This window comes from Manduca sexta, chromosome 12 (genome assembly GCF_014839805.1).
Source record: "Manduca sexta isolate Smith_Timp_Sample1 chromosome 12, JHU_Msex_v1.0, whole genome shotgun sequence".
Taxonomy (NCBI): domain Eukaryota; kingdom Metazoa; phylum Arthropoda; class Insecta; order Lepidoptera; family Sphingidae; genus Manduca; species Manduca sexta.
In genome coordinates, this window is record NC_051126.1 from 9,573,409 (window position 1) to 9,597,176 (window position 23,768).

The window sequence follows — 23,768 nt, forward strand, 5'->3', positions numbered from 1 at the left end:
TTGCAGGTGCGTCGTACGGCGTTCTCGTGGTTCGAGTGCGGGTCGGGCGCGGAGCGGCACCGCGAGTGGTGCCTGCTGTGTCTCACCAACCTCGGGGACGTGCTCGTGCTGTCCGCCGACCTGCGCCGGCAGATCAACGCCGCCGCCGTACGCAAGGAAGACATCAAGTGAGTTGCCAGTCGTTTGAACCGATAGCGGCGCCGCTCTAAATATTTAGTCACTTCGAAATTATCAAATTTATTTTTTCACAGCGGTATTTCAAGTCTATGCTTCTCAAAACGAGGTGAAGCTCTCTACTTACACTCCTCTTCAGAATTGCAACGAATCACACTTTCAGCAACAAAGGTACGCGTACAATAATACATTTATTTGTATTATTGTGGTGTAGTAATCAATCACAGTAACATATTATATGTTGTAGGTAACGATCGCACAATGTCACGTGACACTGTCTCCGTGGGCGATCGCGCTGCGCGGATCTGCGGAGGAAGCGCCGCTCACCAACGGTGAACATAAGGTAAAGTTCCTTTACAAAATACACAAGTTCTTCACTAAATCACAAAAATATAAGTCTAATAATCTTTAACTACACAGAACCTCGGGTAAATTAGACAAAAAAATATTTAAATACTTTTCCATGTTAAAATACCTCAGAGAGGTTCACAAGTAATAGACAGCTAGTCTGAATTGCGGAATGAATATAATATGAAAGTTTGCCATTTGCGGGGACCAGGAGGAGGTGGCGGAGACAGCGCACGACGTGACGGCCGCGTCGGCCGACATCACGGTGGACTCGGTGCGCGACCACACCGCCGCGCCAGAACAACCGCCGGAGCTCAACATCAACTTGCAGGTCTGACTAGCGGTCATTTCAGGCGACGTTGGCAAGGGGGATTAGTGCCTCCATATTTCCATTATTAATGACATTACCAGGGTGATATAAGCTCACCATAGGACCCTCCTATTATCTAAAGTTTTTTTTTGTTTATAGTAATGATAATTTAAAAACAGAGGCGAGAACATTGCATTGGTTACCTCTGATAAATTCATAAACTGCGTCTGTTACTAATTATCTAAAGAATCTGATTATTTTCTTTTGAGTCTGTAAATCAGCTTGTTCGAATTAGCTGCTTTTACAGAAGCGTCGAATAGATTGCAAACCAAACAATGTCTTGAAGATTTGTATGAATCCAACTACAATGCGAATACTACACATAGAATCGATTGTCTTCTAACTTCTAAGTACACTAGACAACCTATTATAATAAATCGGCCGCCGTTGCAGAATACGCAAGTGAACACGAGCTCAATGGTTGTGAAAACGACGACACGGACGACCATGAACGAGACGAACGCGGACGGCGTCACCACGACCACCACCACCACCACCACGTCCAACGCCAGCGATAACAGTAAGTGACTAGCATGCGTCATATATACACATAACAAATAACATTAACGACTACACTTCAGCCTACCCCTAAAATGAAAAATAAGCGTGAAATTATGTATGAGTCTAAAACCGATTACAAATATACACAAATTGTGTAATCACATTCTTACGGTATCCGAGTTACCGCCGTTTTCAATAAACTATATAAATCACTTTGATCCATTGTGTAAATGCACCAATCAGAACAAAGTGTTTCTGGTGGTAGGTCTCATATGTGAGAGTCCGCCTTGGTAGGTACCACCGCAAAGTCTATTCCTGCCGCCAAGCAGCAGTGTTTAGTGACTTGTGTTCCGGTTTAAAAAACATTGTAGCCAGTTTAACTACTGGACATAGAAGACTTAACATCTCATGTCTCAGGATCGCGAGCGCGGTGGAATACCAAACAATACTTTGTAATTCAAGTTGTTGGATAGTGTTTCTACTGTTATGGGCGGTCGTATCGCTTACCATCAGGCGAATGGCAAGCTCGTCTCGTCATTCAAACCAATAAAACAATTGCATTTTTTATGTGCTTACAAAATAATTTTGATTGGATTATTTGCGGGATCGGATCGAAGATTAAGATTGGAATCGTTAATTAAAACCGGTCATTAGTCAAGCACTTTTAATTTAATTACATACGAATAGTGGTTGATAACCTTTTGACAAACAAAGAAGTTCCTGCGACGTAATGATTTTACCCATTTTTATCTGTTATTTATGCAAATTATACCATGTGTTATATTAAATAAACAAGTATATTTATATCAACACAAGACGCACAAATTAAAAATATATGCATGATAGCAAAATTATTGCTTTGAATTGGCTTAATAATTCTACAAACAAATTATTTTACAAAATGCGGCATCAGTGTACGCGCAGAGCAGAAAAAAGTGAAATCTCTAATACTTATAATCCGTTAGCTTTTGCTTACACCAATGCGATGCTTGCATATTATATTGAGCTAAATTTATGTATAAAAGCGTGATGAACTTGTCTACAAAAAGGATAAGAGGCTACTCGTCAGAACATACAAAAAAGAAATGTTATGTAGGTACTATTATTTCATATCCGCCTGAATACAAGCGGTATATAAGCGATAATACAAAGTTTAAAATAAATATAGAATACTAAATCACAAATACCTTAGTCTGGTGTTTTTAAGTTCTCCTTTTCTCTCATCATTTTTGCATCTAATATTAATATTTTTAGTTGCGTCCGTTCTACAAGCGAATTAAATTATAATAGATTAGTATTGCTCGATCTCTTCCTATAGATTCACTTCATGCAACCATTCATCAGCATACTGATCTACAGATTTAAATGTCTGTAAAGCATAGTTTCACAGAGTTACCTTACTATGCCTACACTAATAGATGTTCTGTTTTCAAAATTATTTAGTCAATATAATTCACACGTTATGTTTCTATAAGTTTCTAACTCATTTTATCATTCATCATACACATGACGTTTCAATGTCTATCCGTTTGTATGTTTGACGGGCGCTTTATGTTTTTGTTCGTAGTCCTAGAGCACAGTCGTGAGGAGGGAGTCATCACGCGCATCGAGGTATCCGACACTTTGCTTTAAATATCTTATGTATCTTGTATTCTTTACCCCACTTTTATCCCTAGCATGACTTGCCTTTTGATACCTATAGTACTATCGATTTGTTTTTAAGCTTTTTAAACAGAACTCTTATAATATTTCTAATTTAGTTTTCATCTAACAAATACTAACTGTTTGTGTATTATGATATAACACGAAAAATGTCTCGCAATGTTGTGGCGTCCGCTCGTGTCTGTGCCATGTGTCGGGGATTCATCCATCATCGGAGCAACGTATCGATATCGATGTAAATTGAAGTTGATTTGAAACTAGACCCCGGCAAGCACGGGCGGGAGCCACGCGTTGCAGAGAAGAGCGTGAGGTGGTACTCATAGTGGATGTACCCGCAGACGGGAACTGTGACGGTGCCGGCCGGCACCGACCCGAAGCTGATTCTCGAGATGTTTGACCGCCAGCGCTCGCCGCTGAGCGTGCCCGTGCCGCCCGCGCACGCCAACCACACCGCCCAGCCCGCCGCCGCGCCCGACGCGCAGTAACCGCGTTCACACCACTCCGCTACCTTCTACCGATCCAACACTGTTTCAAATCGATTTTATACGAAATATTAACCCACATTATAATTTCGTACCCAGCGGCGATTTGTACATAAGGGGGATACTCACTCCACCGAAACTTCACGTCGGAAAATTGTTCTTTATAAGTACTCCATATGTAATACAATTATTAGTTTTAAAGTATGTTTTAACATTACTAGTGGCAATTTGTCTCTTCTATAATGCCTAGACAGCTAAATATACTGCCATCAATGGAAAAATTTTACTTGTATACCGAATTGGTTTTATATCTCTAGGTATACAAAATCAAAATAAAAAAAGATGTTAACACTTGTTTTAATATACAGTATAATCCGTTTATTATGACTCTGCCTATATTGACCAACCTCTTATTATGACGTAATTACACTACGAAGTTTGGTTTTCATATAAGATTCTTTATAAAAAAGTCGAATATAATGACTTCCCTTACAGTGACATGTCGCTTATTGTGACCCCTTTTAATAAATTATGTCCGGTTATAATGACCGACATGATTCTTTACGCCCTCGGTAATGTTCCTTGATTCCCGACGACGTTCGGCACGTGGCTCGTTTTTGTTTTGAATCTCAGTGAGTAATTGACATAGCGATGTCTTCTATACACAATAGTATTAGAGACTGTTTTTACAATAAAATAAAAAAACAAAAGCAGACAAAAATTACAGATTACTTACATTAAAAAATACAACTTTTATGTACATACATAGGTATGTACTTATTACGTGCATTTTTATTTTATAAGTTACTATATTTCTCTATTAAAGTACTTAAATACATGCATACTATTTACATATTTTTTTTTTCACAAAACGCTTTGTATGACGTCCGCTTATTATGACGTGTTTGTCAATTCCCTTCGATGTCATTATAAACGGATTCGACTGTATTTTAATTGTTTTCTCTTTATGTAAAGGCTTTTATTCATTTGTCATCTACTTTTATTGAATACTAGAAACTAATTTGTAAAAATCTATAAAACGAACTTCGCATCGATATTACGTTGTTCAAGCGTTTATCAGTACATATTATGACATCATTAACTATAAAATGAAGCCCAAAATGCATTTTAATATAGTAGGCTATATTTCCGTCAATTTTATTACGCATGATTGATTTTAATGATATATTTGGGTGTATTTTTCTTGAAATATAAAATAACTAGATACTTTTATACATTTTATTGTAATTCTATAATTTAATCCGTACTTAACTGTGTCTATTACGAGATTATTTTGCTTGTTGTATGAATAAACTGTAGAATTTTCAAATATGAATACATCTTGAATTATCACTATTATGTTGGTATATTTTATCAAGTTTAGCCTGAGTATAACATTTTATTATTAAGAATATTTTACTGTACACATATAGACATACTATAATTACGAACTACTTCAGGAAATTTATATAACCATTTTTTGCTATCATAAGCTCATTCTTTTATCCTATATGGTCTTTAAAATAAAACGTATTATTTTAAATTTTAGTACAAAATCCGGAAAGCCATAACCGCATTAGTTGTATTAGTAAAGTTACAATATAATTGTGCATTGTATTGAAGGTATTTAAATTAAGTAAAATGTGAAATTAATTTACTAATTTAGCTTTTTAAGTTTATATAAACATTCATTCGGGGTGAATGTAATGTGCCTATTTATTTCTTTTTTATAATTACAAAAATTGTATCTAGGTAAAGTAGAGTAAGGATTTTTTGACAATTAGTATTGACTAGAGTATAGTATTATAATATTAAAATACCATTTAGATTTCAATGGCAATATTCGATTAATTTTATTGCCAGTTAAGTAAAATTGTTGTATTGCACCACATAGTTCTTTGTATTGTATATTCAGTATAATATTAATTGTAATAAATTATAAACAATTAAAGTACGCAAACTTATATGCAATATTCTTTTTAAATTTTTAATGAGAGTTTTCTTTTTAATTTTATTTTTATCTGTGTACGAATTGCTTTATATAATTTTTGGAATGACCTGCGGAATTGAACGAATGGAAGGCGCTACTTGGAGATATGTGATTTTATCTGGCCATTATAAGTGGATAGGTCCGTTTAAGATGATGACGCGTTGTTTTATTAAGGCAGCTTATTTGGAGTTATTGAATGCACATTATTACATCACAACTCGTGATATAAGCGAATGATTTTTTAGACGTTATACTTTTAATAATAGATATAAATTATAATATAAGTTGAATGTGCCTGCCTTTTTTTAACATTTTACAGTCGTGCTGTAGGTATAACGAGGGCAGTGCAAGGGATATAGAATCCTAAGCACCCCTGTTTATATTGAATGTACAATTTTTCCTGTATCTATTGTGGCATTTTTAAATATTTGATACGAACGATTTGTATCCCAACATTCTTACGTGAAAATAAATGCTAAGATTATAAAGCCATTGGTGTTTTTATTTCACAATTCTGGCCCGTTTATTATTTTTTTAAGAAGTAAAATTAAATCACTGACTGCCGAGGTTGTTTTATGCGCGGTACGGCAGCGCTCTGAGGTCCTGGGTTCGAATCCCGGGTCGGACAAGTGATATTTGGGTTTTTCTGCTTTGTAGGTATCACACCGGAGTCTGGAACTTATGTCCGATATGGCGATAGGCTCGCCCCTATCACATCATGGGACGGAACTCACTTGGCGAAAAGTGGGAGCTCTGGTTGCGCCGCATAATCTTTACAAAACATATAAAATAAATGCTATAATGCTGGCTAAATGCGTGATTACCTTAGTGCGTGCGTGTGTGTGTGTGTGTGGGTAAAATTAAATAGTTATGTTCACACAAGTACAAGTTATTGTAAATGTAATGTAAATGCTTCGAGACCATTATTAGTAGAGCATTAGAATCGGAACTTTAGTATCTGCGTATATGAATCTATGACCAGTAATTGTGCGACCTTGGATTCTGTTGTACTTTGCTAAAACATACCTCCGCAAATAAAGACCGTTATGTTATGGTAAGCAAATACAGGCACAAATTTGATTATGAAAACGAGTAAACTAGGTATAACCCGGTTTAATAAAGAAATGAAGTAAGTCGGCTTATCGCCCACATATGTTGCTGGACAAAGTTCTTCACAAGTATATTTTTTCTTCACACACACACACATTTTCTTAAAATGTACGTATGCGAATTAAAGTTTTGAATTTTTCCAGATACTTTCGTAGCTGTCTGTACTTTTGTTGACAGTAACCATCGTTTGCAAATAAAATTCTACATTTTAAATATTTTTTAAAATTAAATTTAAAATAAAATAAATTAAGTTATGATTTCTACATCAAATCACAGAAAAAGTATAATGAATTAAACGTACATAATAATCAATGTTATTTAAAAGTAATAATAACCTCCTAGCCGAATTACGGCCACGGCTCGGCGGCCAATCTTACTACGGAAAGCCAAGTACGCAGGAGATTATTGCACAAATGTGTGCGCAATACACAGATGCACTCTCTGCGTATTCTCAGAGCCGGGTGAGACGGTAAATCCGACATGACCCAAGAGAGACCCGGCGTAGGACCGACGTCTTTACGTGCTTGCCGAGGTACGGGGGTATCACATCCCCAAATCCTTGACTCCGAGATGCGACTGAGTAATTTTTAAGAAGAAAAAACCCAGTAACAATTATTTTGGCTCGACCCAGGATTCGAACCCAGGATCTCAGCGCGGTAACTTCGTATTCGTACCGTGTACAACTACTTCACCAAGGCAGTCAATATATTTAAAAGTACCGGACTGATTTTGGAAAAAAAAAACTCCAGAACTATAACTCCAGAACGCACGAACCGATTTCCACGGTTTTGCATTCGTTGGAAAGGTTTTGGACTCCGTGAGGTTTATAGCAAAATTCAGAAAATTTTCAAGAAAAAAGCAGGAAACAGGGAAAATCATTTTTCACATACAGCGCCATCTCTGATACATACCATGTACTAAAACGGCGCCAGTATGTGGTGTGTGAGTATCCCTCACGAAAATAAGTACGTTTCATTTTAAGTAATTGGCGCCGGTGCGTGATATGTTGTTTGACAGCTACTCATTGTACTCTGCTCAGTTAATTTTTGTGTTGGATAGCCCTGTGTTCGTGGAGTGCTATAGGCTATATATCATCACGCTATGACCAATAGGAGCGGAGCAGTAACGGCTAATCCCAGGAACTACCAGTTTGAACTGAAAAAATCTTTTTGTGTCGGATAGCCTTTTGTTCGTGGAGTGCTATAGGCTATATATCATCACGCTATGACCAATAGGAGCCGAGCAGTAATGAAACATGTTGCAAAAACGGGGAAAATTTATTAGTTTTGAGAGCTTCCGTTGCGTGCGCTGCGTAAACGGTTAAACTTATGCAACAATGATGTATGACGGAATTGTTCCTCTTAAAAAGTTCTACAAAAATATATTATAAAACAAAGTCCCCCGCTGCATCTGTCTGCCTGAACGTGTAACTCAAGAACTACTCAACATATTAAAATGAAATTTGGTATGGAGACAGTTTGAGACCCTGGGAAGAACATAGAGAAAATATATAGCGTGACTTTTATAACGGAAAACTTTAGCCCGCAAAACTTTATAACGCGAGCGGAGCCGCGGGCGAAAGCTAGTATATTATAATTCTCTTTGGAATTGAAGCTTCGGAAAAATAGCCTACGTGAGACAGATAGATAAAGAGTATCAGGAGGACAACTCCGTTAAATATATTTCAATTTCAATTTGTTGTGTTTGGCATTGGATGTATTACTAAACAGAAATCTGGCAATAGTGGCTAACTGGCAGACTATTTATTAAAATTCTCTTTCTGTCAGACCAATGACAGCCGACACTGACATAAGACATTTGACACGACGTCGTTGTTGGAATTTACGAAAAGTTGCGTTTTTGTGTTGTTAAATATAGATTTTTTTCAGTTTTACGGGTAATTTGTGTAAGAACTATGGATGTATGTAGAATCTGCCTTTCCCCAGACCCAGTTAAAGATGTGCTTAAGATACAAACCGATAAAAATATGGATAACAAAAGTTTTATAGACATCATAATGTTTTGCTTAGACGTCCAGGTAAACAAAATATTGGAATACTTTAAGAAGCCCTTACTTACGTTATAACTATCGAAGATATTAAATACACTTTTCTTCATCAACAGTGTATCAACTTATCCTCTTAAGTACTTAATTCTAATACGTCAAAAGTATGATTTGTTTTCATAAGGCGCCAATCAAGTAGAGTACTTCAGAATAGCTTCTCCGTCACTAGCAATCTATTAAAGATATTTGAATACACCAATAACCCAGAATAGCCTTGGAAAGGCACAGTTCTGGAGAAAATGAATTATGAGTTCTTACAAACTCCCCCTTAAATTAAACATTCCATACCTTGACCACATTCATGAAAGAAAAAGCTAGACGTAATCAGGTACTATGTTTTATTTATTGTTTTTCTTTGAATCAAAAACTACACCAATTAATATAATCAAGATGATTGAAAACTAGTAAAAAAAACTCACTTTTGGTGTAGTCTTGGATATACCCGTGCGAGCCCTCATATATATTTTCCTGAGGACATGCAGTGCCTTTAAAGGAAATTCCGAAAATATCGGAATAATTGCCGTTAAAAAGTACAAGAAAGGAGGGTGGTACAAAAAATTATAGACATACAACTTATAAGAATTAGTGTGTCCCCAAAAAAGAAGTGACAAAAAAGGGCTTGATATACCTAATACCAAAAACTAAGATAAATTTGAATAATTACACTGTACAATACTCATGCTAACATATAAAAAAAAATAATTTTGGTTTTTCAGGTCAGTGATACAAAAATAAGTACAAAAATATGTTTGAAATGCTACAGGAAAATTATATCTTTTCATAAATTCAAAACTTTAGCTATGAAAAATGATGCATATCTAAGATCCCAGAACTGTGAATTAAATAATGGAGCTTCATACAAAGTTGATAATGAGATTAAAGTAGAAATTATGTCAATTAGTGATATCAATGAAGATAATGTCAAGGATGAAATGGAGATAAAAAACGAAGAGTTTATGTCACATGATTACCAGTCTGATGATGAACTGCTTAGTGTTATGAAGAAAATTAAGTATGAATTTGTAGAAGAGGAAACTAAAGAAAATGGTATGTCACAATATTCACCTAAACTTAGTGGATAGTTAAATAGTGATAGTAAAGGAAGATAGATATCTATTATTTGTAAAGATAATTTATTTTAAGAAAAAATACTAACTAGACTACATGCTTTGGGGTTATACAGTGTGTGTGTTTATGCAATGTTTCTAAACATAAGGTCTCCCCTAACAAATTACATCCAAACAGTATTGTTACAGAGCCTGTTAAAAAGAAAAAGGGCAGACCAAAGAAACCAAAGAAAGATAAGAGTGATAACATTGAAGAGAAACGTGTTTGTGATGAATGTGGTTTAGTGGTGCGAAATCTTAAGGACCATATGCAACGCCATCTACCTGACACCAAACGGAAAAGGTTTCCATGTAATTTGTGTGAAAAAATATTTGCCAGCGCAAGTGCAAAGTACAAACATGTCAAAAGAAAACATTTGGGCATCAAAAAACATTGCAAAGTGTGTGATAAGAGTAAGTATAGCTATTCCAATCGGAGAATGAGCTTATGACTGACCTAGCAGCCAACCTCCAACTGTGGGGGAAAGCTCAGATGCCTGAGCACCAGAGGAGGCCCATGTCATCGACAGGAATGTAAGGACTAATAACCCACACTACTGTCTATTTCAGGCATAGCAAAATGTACAATGAATTAAAAGTGTCACAACAGCCCCTATAAGATTATCTTCAAACAATCCATTGTGTGTATTTATTAAATGAAATAGAAAAATATTTCTTATGTTTATGACTTGCCTTTACAAACAAATATTCTGTAAAGTTTTTAGCCTCAAGCCGTCCTATACCCTTTTGCTAAGATTCCCTACTCTGAATGAACTCTACAATCCGCAGATGTGGTAAATCTGAAACAACACGTACTAGTGATGCATAACAGCGAAGCGTTGCCGTACGAGTGCATCGCGTGCAAGCGCCGGTTCATCACCAAGTCGCGACTGGAGGTGCACATGCTCATCCACACTAAGGATCGGCCGCACGCGTGCGAACAGTGCGGCAAGCGGTTCCGCACTAAACTAACTTTGAGTATGCACACGTAAGTTGGTTATTGTTATTTATTTTAGGACTTGAGGATTCTTAGTGAAATGTAGTTATTACTTTTAAACTTCCAACCACTATTTTAATTTTAAAGAATGTTGACAGTTTTACGAATATATCCAATTAATATTCGTCCGTCGGTTTCGGACCTCCGCTAAACCATTTTTAAAATAATAATCTTTTATTACAGGAGACAGGTGCATGATAAAGAGAAAACACATTTGTGTCAATTTTGTTCCAAGAGCTTTTTCAAAAAGCATCATTTACAAATCCATTTAAGGTACATATTAGAATATTTCCTACAGAATTAAGATTCCAACAGATAAAACTCCTATGATTATAATTACTAATTAGAAGCGTCTATGTTTTTACTAGACCTTAACATTGATGTTAATCGCCGATAAAATATATAATATAATATAATAATATCAGCCCTGTATACTAATAAATACTATCCCACTGTTTGGGCACGGGCGCCTCCTCTACTACTGAGAGGGATTAGGCCTTAGTCCACCACGCTGGCCTGGTACGGTTTGGTAGACTTCACACACCCTCCAAAATTCCTATATATCCTCAGGCATGCAGGTTCCCTCACGATGTTTTCCTTCACCGTTAAAGCAAGCGATAATTCACAAAGAAAACACACATCATTTTTTAGAAAAGTCACAGGTGTGTGCCCTTGGGATTTGAACCTGCAGACAATCGTCTCAGCAGTCCGTTCCACTTAAAATATGTATAAAATATATATAATGACCGATTTTCATTATAGGAGTCACACGAAAGAGAAGCCATACGGGTGCAAAGAGTGCGGCAAGTACTTTTCATCAAGTACAACGCTCAAGAACCACGCACTGATCCACAGCGACGTGAAGACGTTCAACTGCACCGTCTGTGACATGAGCTTCGTTAGGAGCGGGTGAGAGTTTTACAAAACTATTACTAGTTGCTAAGAATGGAAGTGAGGCCAATGCCCTTGAGCGTTGACCTTGGGCGCTACACCAAAGCTAACTAGATGGCGGTACGTGTAGCTACACACTACACACGTGTAGCTATTAGGAGTGTCAAAGTTACGTTTGAAAATATTATGTACAAGCTTTTGCCCGCGGCCCCGCCCGCTTTATAAAGTTTTTCGGGCTTAAGTTTTCCGTTATAAAAGTCACGCTGTATATTTTCCAGGGAACCTATATTCTTCCCAGGGTCTCAAACTGTCTCCATACTAAATTAAAAATCCCATTTGTATAAACTTATAAAAATATTTCCGCTAAGATAAACGTGTCTAAAAGTTCTTGTGCAATATAGTAAGTACTGCAAAAACTTGCTAGTCTAAAATCGGCTCTAGTATGTACTAGACTCTCGTTTTGTGGTTCAAAACATTTTTTAATTCTTATTTGTGTTTTTTAATTTTACATAGAGTGTATACAGTATTTTAGAATATTTTATGTTACTTAGTACATAGTATACACATCCTAGATGAAATGATGTCGACATCAATTTGTGAGAGCGCCTGACTGCGCGTAACTGCAAATATTCCTGTTACTATAACCTGTTGTTTGAGTAGGCGTTTTTAAAAATAATTAAATATTTTGTTATATATAACGGTATTAAAAAAAAACAAGATGAGTGTATTTAAAACTAGAGTATAGTATTATTTCAGAATATAGTTAACTCAAGTAAATAAGAGAGATATCGAAATGTTAACGATGTAAAGTTCTTACCGTTGAGCGATGTTTGGCAGATATCAATTATGATTTTATTCACGGTATCGTGTTTAATAAAAAAAATACGCTGCTGTGCAAAAGACCAAAAGCCAAACTACTTATTTCTTGAAAAATATTTACAAAGAATGCTTACATTATTTTTTGCAGGACGCCCAAAGTGGACATAAAGTTGAGTTTTACATATCTTAACCCCTTAAAAGGAACGTTAGAAATAATTGTCTAAAACGAGGACTAATTTTATTGATATTTTTTTATCGAAATATTATCATATCTTTAAATTCTAGTAAAATTTGTGGAATGGACCGCGAAACTTATATACGAATTGTCAGATGGTGTTTTAAAAAAACAAATATAATGTAGAATAAGGAGTATTCAAAAATTTATTCTTCTAGTTAGAAATTTTTCCTTTCAACATTTGTTTTATATGCGCTTCGATCCATTCTTTAAATCTCTTCAACGAACTTCTTGCAGCTACCTGAAGGCCCACATGCTTAGCCACACCAAAGAGAAACGCTACGCGTGCCAGTTCTGCAACGTGAAGTTCCACCGCTCCGACCACCGCAAGCGACACGAGTACACCGCGCACAAGCGACATCTAGCGATAGAAACCAGTGACACGTAATATAACAACAAATATGAACAGGATGATAGGTTTCTGGAACATGATTGTACATATCGACTAATATTTTGATATTTATAAAAATGTCCCATTGAGTTTTGATTTCACATAATTGCCAGTAAAATAAGGATACTTCCAGATCGGCGAATATACGTCCAATGAACAGTTACAAAATATAAATGCACGTAATTCTTAGCGTCTCCCGAGTTTCGCTGGACGCGACCTATGATGTATCAATAGTTTTCATGAAATGTTTTCAAGGGTCAAGTTGCGAGCTCTGTGAGTAAACATTTCAAAATGCGTGCGTATTGTTACAGTAACAGTTACAGCAACTGCGCACAGTCCTCGTGTTCAAAATACGTTCGGCAAACTGTACATACTAACGAACTGAAAAACGATTTTTTTCTTTTGGTATACTTAACTCTTGGTCTCTCGTGAATCGCCGGCGAGCCAAGACAGCTACATGACATTTGCGTGTGTCACGGGATTATAACCTTATATACTACATATATACTACATAATAAGGTTATTTTTCCGTCACACGCGTAGCTGTCAATGTTTGCCGGCAAACATTCAGCTACCTCACGGGTTAAACTAGATTTTTCCAACGACTAAAACGTCTAAGACTTACAAAAATTATGTCATTATACAACATGAAGTAATATTAAGGAAAGATCTAAGAAATTACCATAATAATGTTATTATGATTGTATACACGGTGAATCGGTGATGGTGTTAGCAAATTATAAAGTTTTATATCTTGTTTTTTAATTTATAAGTGTCATTCAAATAAGTGGTTCATGCCAAATACAGTATAACAACGGTTTTGTGTTTCTTTCTCTTTCGCACACAGGCTCTTTAACAATAGTGACGTCAATCATGTAGTTTGTACCGGGAGACACCGGTGAATTCTTTTCGATTAATTAACGAATACATTTCAATTTACCGCTGTTTTTAATAAACGACACCAATTGCTTTCTTCGATCCATCGCGAAGATGCACCAATCAGAACAGATTTTCTAACATGCTTACAAATAGCTTGCTTTGATTGATTTGTTATCGGGATCAGATCGAAGATAATGGGCCGTATTAATAAATATAACAAAATTTCGCTCTGTAGCACGATATAAACTATCAAGTTAATGTCGGTATCTAAGATCATGGCTATTTAATAAACAAATATCAAATATATTTAATGATTTCTTAAGACCACTGCATGTGGCGGATTTTAATAATTGAGTTTTATTTATTAAACAGCGACGATTTAGCCGACAAGATCACAAGGGATAGCACAACTATTTTTGTTTATTAAATCGACGAGTGCAAAGTAAAAAAAGATATCTGCAAAATAGCTAAAGTATAGGAGAGCGCATTGGAAATTAACATCAAGCGAAATATATATGTAATAGAGCAGAATATTGCAAAACGAATATAAGTATAAATAAAATAATATATAGATAGAATATGCGGTAATGCAAAATCAAAATCGTAAATTAATATAAATGACTATTGACTTTGCACCCGTCAAAATAGTTCAATTCGTTAAGTTTTTACTTCGGTGGAGCCATTTTTTTAAAAGAAGTAGAAGTTTTACTTAACATCTTACCTAAAGGTGAGATTAGTTTATTAATACGGCCCTAGGATTGGAATCCTTTATGAAAGCCGTAGTTAGAGGCTTAATATGAGCCGATATATGTTATTTTTTGTTTTTATTTAAATAAAACAATTGAAAAGTAAATTGGTAGATATACAGGTTTGTGTGCACTCTAGTACATTCTGTCTTCTAGATACTATTTTTTCTGGTTCAATGACTTTACCAAATTACATTGATGATAAAGGGTATAACCAAATATTATAATACTGTGGCAATGCTATATTGTTGAATATTATTTTTTAAATAAAACTACTGTGAATGTTATTATGTGTTTAATTGAAACCAAAATAGCTAATAACCGCATCACTATACGATAAGTGTTCACAAGTCTAAATTTAAAAAATATTCATACAAACTTCAAAATACTTCAAAATTGCAACATAATAGGTACCTACTATGCGATGTTGCCACAATGTGATTTCAGTAAACCAAATAGAAATTCGTGGAGAATCTTATATTTCGCACCGCATTTGCTGTCACATACAGTTTGTATGAGCAACCACGCAGTAACTCCAAAGCAAATTCTACATGACAATGTATTAAATAGATAAAAACTCTGCCCACCGACACGAGTTGGCGACATCTACATCAATGTTCCCAATTTTAAGGACACAATGGTTTTTCAGCAACATTATCGGATCCCTCCTCTTCAATACAAGATCCAGATTCTTCAACCAGTGGTGGAGATTCATCCGGAGAGAATATATTCAGGGTATTCATTATAGAATCAAGTTTTTCGCTTAAATGCGGATAGTCTCTACTAAGAGTTTCGACTATATACTTGAGTCTATCATTGACAGCACGAGCTTGCGAATATTCTGCTAAAACCACGGATTTCGGTTTCTTCACCCGAACAGATTGGCGTTTAATCGCTGAAGCCAACTCGTTTCCGAGCCTTTGACTGCGAATGACTCGTTCTAACAGCTGTAAGAATATCACAAATTTATAAAAACACAATTTGTATTCATCAGCACTATACCAAAAATGTAAACAATTACTTAATCTACCCACCAACTCACCAATTATATTTATTATATTCTGTAACTTACTGTGTGATTCTGTGACAATACCTTGTTGCACGTGACTTTGTGCGTGTGATAGATCGATCGGAAAGTCACCTTGGTATAATACGTTAATCCAAAACAAGATATAAATTTGGGCCCAATTACGTCAAAATTCATTCAAACAAACATGCAAACTTCCAAATATCTTCACAAACTAGCCCATTTATAATATTAGTAAAAAACGAGTAGCTGGTAGACATTTTACTCCACACGTACCCACTGTTTCTCCCGCTCTGTCTCCCTACATTCCCGCATTAAAGTAGCAACGTGCTCTTCCAATTGTGTGTTCATGGCGTTAGTGTCAGCTACTTGACGATCCAGCCGCTCCTGTTCCTTGCGTAACTGATCCAGACGGGAATTAGCTTCAGCCAAGTCCTAGGAAATATACACTACAGGAAACACGTACATATAATTTTTGAACTACATCGACTTGTATTTTTTATTATGTACGGTCAACGGTGGAACAAAAAAGCACGATGAAGAGAGTAGATAGAAGGCAAATTATAAAATGGACATTGAATAATAATCCTTGCTTGTTATTCTTGAGTTTGTAATACCTACATAAACTCTAACTTTATTTCAGATTCTAATTCATCTATTCGGTGATGGGGTAAGTATTTTTTTTATATATTAAAATGACAAGGTATTAAGGTATATATCTTTGTCATTCTTCTTAATAAAATTATAACCACAAGAAGCAAAACACAAATTTTTACCCTCACCTTAGTAACTCTAGCTACGTCCGCCCTCGCCAGCCGCAACTTGTGATGATACACAGACTGTGAGGTATGACCAGCATTTCCGTGCGCTTTCTCCACGGCAGCGGCCGCTCGGGTCTTTTCCATGGCGGTGTCTCGCCGCGTCACGTACAACGCCAGGTCTTCAGCCAGTTTCTCGCCCGTACGGCGGAGTTGTTCACGACGGACCTGAGGTTACAATATTCAGCATATCTAACACACACATCGCGCATTTATGCCCGAAGGGGAGTGGAGAGGCGCAATCACGGCACCCACTTTTCGTCAAGTATGTTCCGTGCCATAATATGATAGGGGGCGAGCCTATCGCCATATTGGGAACGAATTCCAGACTCCGGGCTGATACTAAGCAGCAAAACCGAAATATCACTGCCAAACCCAGGACCTCAGAGGGCTGCCGTATCGCGCATTCAGTACAATGACGCGAGCGGGGCAGTTATAATAATTAAGAGGCATAATTAATTTACGGTTTTTTTCTACATACGTGATAAGTATTTAAGGTATTCTTCTATTTAGGGGATTTATTTATTATTCATAGCCCACTCTTTGGTTCATACATTAAACTATACTGCAGTAACTGTACCCACCTCCATTCTATGAATTTCATTCTTCATTTGTCCAATCTCCCCGGCTGCTGACTTCGCAGCTTGCATGTTTTTCTTTAGATCTACTGCTAAAATACCCTGTAAAAAGACACATTCTCCCATTAGGTAATTAAAAAAATTGTCTGAGCGCGGATTATCTGCTCTACCAAAGTATAATTTACATAATTTTCATTTATACATAAGTAAAAAATTATCTTTAACTAAATAATTTTCAGGAGGCCATGCATACGTAATATAAAAAACATTAAAGCTTATTTACTTTTCTCTGCCAAATAAGAGCTTCTCTTTGAACTCTATCGAGTTCTTGAGTAAGATTAATCTTGTCCTTTTCCATTGCTTCTATATCGTCTTCAAGTTGAATTATTTCTGTTTCTGCATCCTGTTTAATAAACAAAATCATTACATTAATTTACCCATTTTTGTTAAGGGTACCATGATTTATGACTCCGCGAAACTCAAAATACACCAGCGTCAGGGTGTCAGTGCCAACAAGGACAGCAGCGAGATTCATTACCCGTGCGTTCGTCCATCTCGGAGGTACTTTCCATGCACATTAAAAACCATCATCATTATCAATGTGTAGAGTCCCAAAGCTCTCTTTCATACCATGCAACATCAAACGGTTTCTATGTATTAAATAGGTATATCTTGAAACAAAATATGCTGTATGTCAAAAATGGGTCTTATAGTATGGTGGTAAATAGCTTACCTTAAGATTAGCGGTGTATTCATGCGTGACGGCGAGCGTAGACCTCTGCGCAACGTCGTTCTTCTCTGCCGCATCCTTGCGCGTGCGCTCTAGCACTTCGAGCCGCCCGCGTAGCTCCCTCAGCGCACGCTCCACTCCCGCACGCTCCTGTAGTACGTGCTCACACTCCGCCTGAATACGCATCGTCTTCTGCTCGCAAATCTGGATTTCTGAACGGATCCAAAAAAAATAAATCATAATAATATTTAAACTACAAACAGGTCTAAAATATTTTAATTAGATCAGACTTTATAGTGTTTGCATTTCGCATCAACTTATTTTTTACTTAGGTCATAACAGTGGTGACAATTTAACGATATGCGAAGTAATGTTTATCGCAAGTTTCTTCGGATATAACCATAACTAAAAGAAACGATCACGACGTCCACTCGTCTATAAGTCCATTTTTCCAGTGTAATTCCTTATTAATTTAATTCCACACTCTAAATCGAACAACCTCGAAACTATTGATATAAAAATGTTATAATCTTCACTACTAACGTTTATTTATGAGGTTGATATCGGCGACCATCTTGTGATGTTGCTCCGTCAGCTTAACCACGTGGCCTTGCAACCGGAGCCACTCGTGCTGCATGGTCTCCGTGCGCTCGCGCAAACCCTTGATGTGTTGCTCTAGCTCTTCAATCCTACGCTCTTGAGGTGATTTCATCTAAGAATCAAATGATTAAAATACTTAATTAAAAATCAGAATTTCGCAAAACGCCTTTAAAGGTTTATATATTTTTCTTCTACTGGCTAAATAAAACTCTGTTCACTTTGCAAAGTAACTTAACATACACTTGCTTATTCTATAACGACAATTAAAGGAACGCTACCTAACTAAAAGGTTTACTGGAAGTTTATGAATAGTTTCCAAATATGCTATTTACATCAAATACTTCCTTCAACGCCGTATACTTCTTCATGATGATGTCCAGCTCTCGTTGTTTTCTGGTGATGACGAGAACCCTTTGATCATATTTCTCTTGTAGCTGATCGTTTTCTTTTTCTTTGGCCCTTACTTTAGCGAGATTTTCATCTAAAATCAACTTGTTTTTAGCTTGTCGATTTCTGTAAACCTCTATGTCTAGCATCATTTTTGCGTGCTGGTTCTCCATTGACATTAGTGATATTTCCTGTAAAAATATATATTTCAAAAGATAAACTACCGTAAAAGTACATCATATAATTATGGATACGTGTATAGAACATGCGGTAGCCACTAGTTAGTGTTCAATACGAATAAATCTGTTCGTTCGGTTAAGATTATAAAAATCCGACTGGAAATAGATTATTCATTGCCGACTTTTTACTTTAAAAATATATATTACCATTCGAAAGCTTGACTACATTAATTATACATATTACTCTTACTCCAAATAAAAATACGAAGATAGTTTTACTTACCTGTTTTCTAGACATTTCTCTAAGTTTCTTGATTCCGTTGGCCATCGACTCCACTGCTTTATCATTAAGCAAGCAATCCTGAAGATTCGCTAGGATTTCATTTTCGAGCTTCAACTTTTGCTCAATTTTACGTTCATAATCTTTCGCTGTGCTCTTTAATATGTTCTGCATTGTTTGGTTCTCCTGTTAAAATACAAGAAATAAATTAATTATTAATTGGATATCAAAACGTATAATCTATATTATTATGATCTTTATATTACATACTGATTTAATCATGTCCTGGTCTCTTTCTGTCATTTCAATTGACTCAGTAAATTGAGCAATCTGTGCTTCCAAATTAACACGTTTAGCATCTTCTGTATCGACTAAAATAAATAATATAATTATTAGTCACAAATTTACAATTTTTGCTGAGTAATAAATTCATTGCCAGGTTATAGACTTACAAAGTTTAGTGGCGTGTTCAATATCATACATCAACTTGTCTTTATTCATGGCGATCTCTTTTCCTTTATTCATCTCTTCCATTACTACCTTTTTGGTAATCTCTAAATTATTAAGTAACGTGCGATAATTTTCTTGTAATGCCCTTGAAATACGACGATAATTAAAATATACTTATTACCAATAAAATATAAAAATAAACATCTGCTGACTCACTTGTAATCATCTCTAACAGAATCAAAAACCTTGTCCCGTTGCTGAATATTTACGAGCACGGAATTCCATAAACTAACAAGGCGACGCTTATCTAATTCTAAATCTTCCAGTTCTGTAGCATAGGCGGTTACCTAAGAACATTAATGAAAAATATAATATAGACATGCACGCTTTACATACATGGAGCCGTTAGAAACAGTTATCATGTAACTTACTTTATCATTCACTTTTTCCATTTCAGCATTTTTTATTTCGAATTGCTTCTGGAACATTTCTAACTTGGATTCAAGTTTCCACACCTCGTTACTCAATCCAAATATAATCATATCCTAGAATAAAACAGCCGTTACTTTATTCTACAATATGTAATTTTATAAGCTAATTAATTAATTAGCTGAGATTTTAGAAAGGTAACTGATATTGATATCGAATATCTAAACCGCACAGTGCCAGCTAAAGTTATAAATTGGAAACAATATACCTACAAGTATTAAAGTATTTTGTTATTGCTATGAAACAGTAATAATGTATTCAAAATGCTACTCGGTGGCATAGTTGCATTGCGGCACGACTATCTTGAGGTCTAGAGTTCGACTTCTGGACAGAGTAAATTAATATTGAGTTTTTACTCGTATGCTAAGAACCTCTCTGCTTGGTGGCCGGATTTGGAAAAATGGCAGTCAGGTCGCTCCCTATTGCCCTGGGCTTCATATAGCTAGCGAAATGTGAAATGTTTTAACACCTTTGAAGAAAGGAAAAGGAGTATATATATATATATATATATATATATATATATATATATATATATATATATATAGGAGTAAATACCCTAAATATTACTATGAACGTACCAGCTGCCGTTTTTCATCAGCTAGAGCCTTCTTCTCAGCTCTCATTTTGTCAGACATGCGCTGGCTGACGGTTAAGTCTGACTCAGTCTCTTCGCGCCACTCCTCAAGTTGTCGACAAAGGGTTGTTAATGCTTCAAGCTCTTCGGTAGCCTCACGTTCTAAAAGTTGCCCCAAAATTTAAGTGCGCATGATAGTTTATGTCAGATATCGGGAATTAGACAGGGAGAACCACACATAGCTAAACACCATAATGCCTAATTGTTAAATTGTTACATAATTTTTGACTTAGGTTATTTATATCACCTCTAATTGTATCTTCTTCCAATTTTTCCATTGCCCGTTTGTATTTCTCATTAGACTCACGAGCTTTTCGTTCGGCCTTCTCGCGCTCCGCCGTTCTTTGCGCAAGAGTTGCTTCGTATTCTTCTATTAATACCTACAAAACAATAATTGTGTAACAAGAATTTTAATTATTGTATAGATTTGCCAAAACACTGTCTATTTGACCAGAAACACTACACTATGACACAATGATGCGCTAAAAATCGTACCCTCTGTGCATTCGTATCATGGTCGCTACGATATATGGCTTCAAGATCTTTTTCATATGCAGCCTTCTTAAGACGGAGCTCATCGCGCTAAAATATAAAATACATGCCAATATGAGTTTAAACCTAAATTATAATTTATATCACAGTTTCATTATTCATATTATTTCGCCATGGTATAAGTATTATAAAAGCACTAACTTTCGTCTTTCTTAAACGTAACATTGTAATTACCAAGTTAAGAATTTCCTCTTCAGCAATAGCGTTTTCCTTCTCTAAGAATTGCTTGAGGGTCGCCTGAAACCGTTGCATAAGGGGATGCGTGGCTTCCAAAACGGCCGGCATCGCACCTAGCTCGCGCTTACTACGCCATCTGTAAGACGAGGTACAAGAAATTTGTTACAGATAACATGTTTTTGTTCATCTGAATGGTTAAATAGCTATGAAATTTCATTTAAATATACTTAGAGGAGAAAAATCTGTATCTGTCGAACTCACTCATCGAAGACCTCTCTGCCTGCTTTCATGCAACGACATTGGTCGATGGGACAAGCGCAGCACTTGCAGATCCCATCTTCAAACTGCTCACTAGTACATCCACAACTTCCCTCCTCCTGTGAAGGCACCAAGATTTAACGAGAAGAGCGAGAGATAGATAATAATATTACGCCAACTTCATCTACATATCCGACTACAATGGTTTTGATGACAAAGTAGCCTTAAGGCAAGCACCACCCAGTCATTGCTACAGCTTTATAAAAAACCGTCCCGAATTAACATACAGTGTGTATGTGAATTATTGGTGTTTATTGGCTGGAGAGACTTAACGTAAAGTGCATCGGCTACAGGCGTATGCAAAAAAATCAACTAACACGAGGATATATAATCTTCTCGTTCTTGTAGAGCACGCAAGCTTCCTCGTGGATAACTATATCGTGCTCGTCTCTGGGACAGGAGCAGTCAATTAACGTGGGACAGTCTTCTGCGGTAGCGTCTTCTGCGCAGGGGCACTTCGAACTCTCCGAATGCGATGATTCCATCACAAAATGTTATTAAAACGTTTAAATTTTTTTTATAAATCCGTAGGAAACTAGCACACTTTGCGAAAATGAAAGCGTTGTTTGTTGCCAAGCAATTTCGTGGTTATTTATTTAATGTCAGAATTCAAATAATAAAGTGTTCTTTTTGGTATTCAAGTTAACTATTTACTAGCTCAATTATAAGTTAATAACTCAATAACTATCTTATATCAATAAAAATAACCACGTTTTTTATATTTACTGCCGAGAACTTTAGGAAATTCAAAATTTTATTGCCAATCATGATACCTGATTGTTACATAGGATTGAAAAATCAAGCCATTTTCTGCGTTACATTTAATAAAATTGTCATCCACAATATCTAGCTTTTGATCTAGCTTATCCATAGTACTCACAATGGAACTCTAGTACCTAGTATAAGGCTCTTTGGTATTTATTGCTCTGCTGAGTATTGCTCATAATTTTCTCTTTGGAGTAAACTCTACACTCTGTGAAAAATAAAGATAATGCAACAGTACCAATGACTAAATATAAAGAGGACAGGCCTCAAAAGTTAGCTATATGAATAAGTTATATTTATGTTAGGGAAATCGACGCAGAATTGTCAATATATATGTCTATCTCTTTTACTCAAAGCTTATTTGGAACGCAACAAAAAGACAAAAATAATTGCTTTCTTCGCATATGGCACTATTTCGTTTGCTAACACACTGGGACCGCCTTGCGGCATGGCTGCTTGCTGGCAGCCAGTCGGCAAGTACATGTAGTGTCAGACGATGTAAACAAATCTTCATAAATATTGAATTTAAAGTAATATAATCATATTCTCAATTGTTCAGTGTGTTTATTAGTGTATTTGTTAAGTTTCGAAAATGACTCAGTGTTGTGTGTGAAAGGATGCAAATCGAATTCACGCAAGAAAGACCCCGAAATATATTTTCATAGGTTAGTAACTGTTTTACCGAAAATTAGCAAATATCTTTGTATAATTACTTTTGGATGTGTTTTATCAATTAAAATGATATGTGGATCTGGTTTGTTAAGCTTTGGACCCTTTTAGGCGTGATTTATACACATTAAAATCATTATGTTTGTTTACACACGAGCTTAGGGATGGGTGGGTGGATTTGTTTAGAAATTATTGATATCGATATTTTAACAGACGCCCGTTTATCAGTTACGGTTTTGTCTTTGAAAGAATGTTAGAGCACACATCAATATTGTATTATTCAGAAGGACAAACTAAGTGAAATTAGAATATTTTTTTAAGATAACCAAAAATTTAAAAACCAAGGCAA

The 23,768-nt window shown here is 35.9% G+C and overlaps 3 protein-coding genes across 8 annotated transcripts in view; 2 read left to right on the forward strand and 1 right to left on the reverse strand.

Moving 5' to 3' along the window:
- LOC115443677 (lethal(2) giant larvae protein) overlaps nucleotides 1–6,019 on the forward strand; it is a 46,275-nt gene extending 40,256 nt beyond the window's left edge. The window contains exons 20-27 of one of the 5 annotated variants that reach the window (XM_037437756.1): nucleotides 7–167; nucleotides 252–345; nucleotides 422–517; nucleotides 734–853; nucleotides 1,286–1,412; nucleotides 2,961–3,004; nucleotides 3,394–3,900; nucleotides 4,484–6,019. In XM_037437756.1, coding sequence (XP_037293653.1) covers nucleotides 7–167; nucleotides 252–345; nucleotides 422–517; nucleotides 734–853; nucleotides 1,286–1,412; nucleotides 2,961–3,004; nucleotides 3,394–3,540 — 789 coding nt within the window. In that variant the 3' untranslated portion in view covers nucleotides 3,541–3,900; nucleotides 4,484–6,019. Of the gene's footprint in view, nucleotides 1–6; nucleotides 168–251; nucleotides 346–421; nucleotides 518–733; nucleotides 854–1,285; nucleotides 1,413–2,960; nucleotides 3,005–3,301; nucleotides 3,901–4,483 lie in introns of those variants that run through there. The other 4 variants (XM_030169171.2, XM_037437757.1, XM_030169173.2 and 1 more) reach the window with 4 other exon arrangements.
- Nucleotides 6,020–8,435: 2,416 nt separating this feature from the next.
- LOC115443645 (zinc finger protein OZF) lies at nucleotides 8,436–13,211 on the forward strand. The gene is made up of 7 exons (XM_030169125.2): nucleotides 8,436–8,675; nucleotides 9,419–9,749; nucleotides 9,959–10,222; nucleotides 10,598–10,796; nucleotides 10,989–11,078; nucleotides 11,568–11,714; nucleotides 12,988–13,211. Exons 1-7 carry the CDS (start codon nucleotides 8,553–8,555, stop codon nucleotides 13,136–13,138), a joined length of 1,305 nt encoding a protein of 434 aa, XP_030024985.1. The 5' UTR covers nucleotides 8,436–8,552; the 3' UTR covers nucleotides 13,139–13,211.
- Nucleotides 13,212–15,046: 1,835 nt separating this feature from the next.
- Nucleotides 15,047–22,611, reverse strand: LOC115443643 (coiled-coil domain-containing protein 40). 2 transcript variants are annotated; one of them, XM_030169123.2, is made up of 19 exons: nucleotides 22,303–22,611; nucleotides 21,929–22,044; nucleotides 21,665–21,803; nucleotides 21,434–21,520; nucleotides 21,186–21,318; nucleotides 20,883–21,040; nucleotides 20,247–20,360; nucleotides 20,032–20,162; nucleotides 19,818–19,960; nucleotides 19,636–19,736; nucleotides 19,369–19,551; nucleotides 18,852–19,097; nucleotides 18,463–18,631; nucleotides 17,923–18,131; nucleotides 17,473–17,592; nucleotides 17,196–17,291; nucleotides 16,576–16,779; nucleotides 16,070–16,228; nucleotides 15,047–15,713 (listed from the first exon to the last, which is right to left on the reverse strand). In XM_030169123.2, exons 1-19 carry the CDS (start codon nucleotides 22,468–22,470, stop codon nucleotides 15,393–15,395), a joined length of 2,997 nt encoding a protein of 998 aa, XP_030024983.1. In that variant the 5' UTR covers nucleotides 22,471–22,611; the 3' UTR covers nucleotides 15,047–15,392. The 2 variants fall into 2 exon arrangements, with proteins under 2 accessions (XP_030024983.1, XP_030024984.1); XM_030169124.2 differs by lacking the exon at nucleotides 15,047–15,713 and having other exon boundaries at nucleotides 16,076–16,242; nucleotides 22,303–22,606.
- Between the last annotated feature and the right edge of the window lie 1,157 nt (nucleotides 22,612–23,768).

Excerpts from the sequence above, each read along its gene's own strand:
- LOC115443645 (XM_030169125.2), top strand. The coding sequence starts at position 8,553 with ATGGATGTATGTAGAATCTGCCTTTCCCCAGACCCAGTTAAAGATGTG. Across the intron at positions 8,676-9,418 it reads TGTTTTGCTTAGACGTCCAG|GTCAGTGATACAAAAATAAG; the intron begins GTAAACAAAATA and ends TTGGTTTTTCAG. Across the intron at positions 10,223-10,597 it reads TTGCAAAGTGTGTGATAAGA|ATGTGGTAAATCTGAAACAA; the intron begins GTAAGTATAGCT and ends TACAATCCGCAG.
- LOC115443643 (XM_030169123.2), bottom strand. The coding sequence starts at position 22,470 with ATGGAATCATCGCATTCGGAGAGTTCGAAGTGCCCCTGCGCAGAAGAC. Across the intron at positions 21,521-21,664 it reads AAGAGGAAATTCTTAACTTG|CGCGATGAGCTCCGTCTTAA; the intron begins GTAATTACAATG and ends TTTATATTTTAG. Across the intron at positions 18,632-18,851 it reads CGTTGAAGGAAGTATTTGAT|ATGAAATCACCTCAAGAGCG; the intron begins GTAAATAGCATA and ends TTTGATTCTTAG.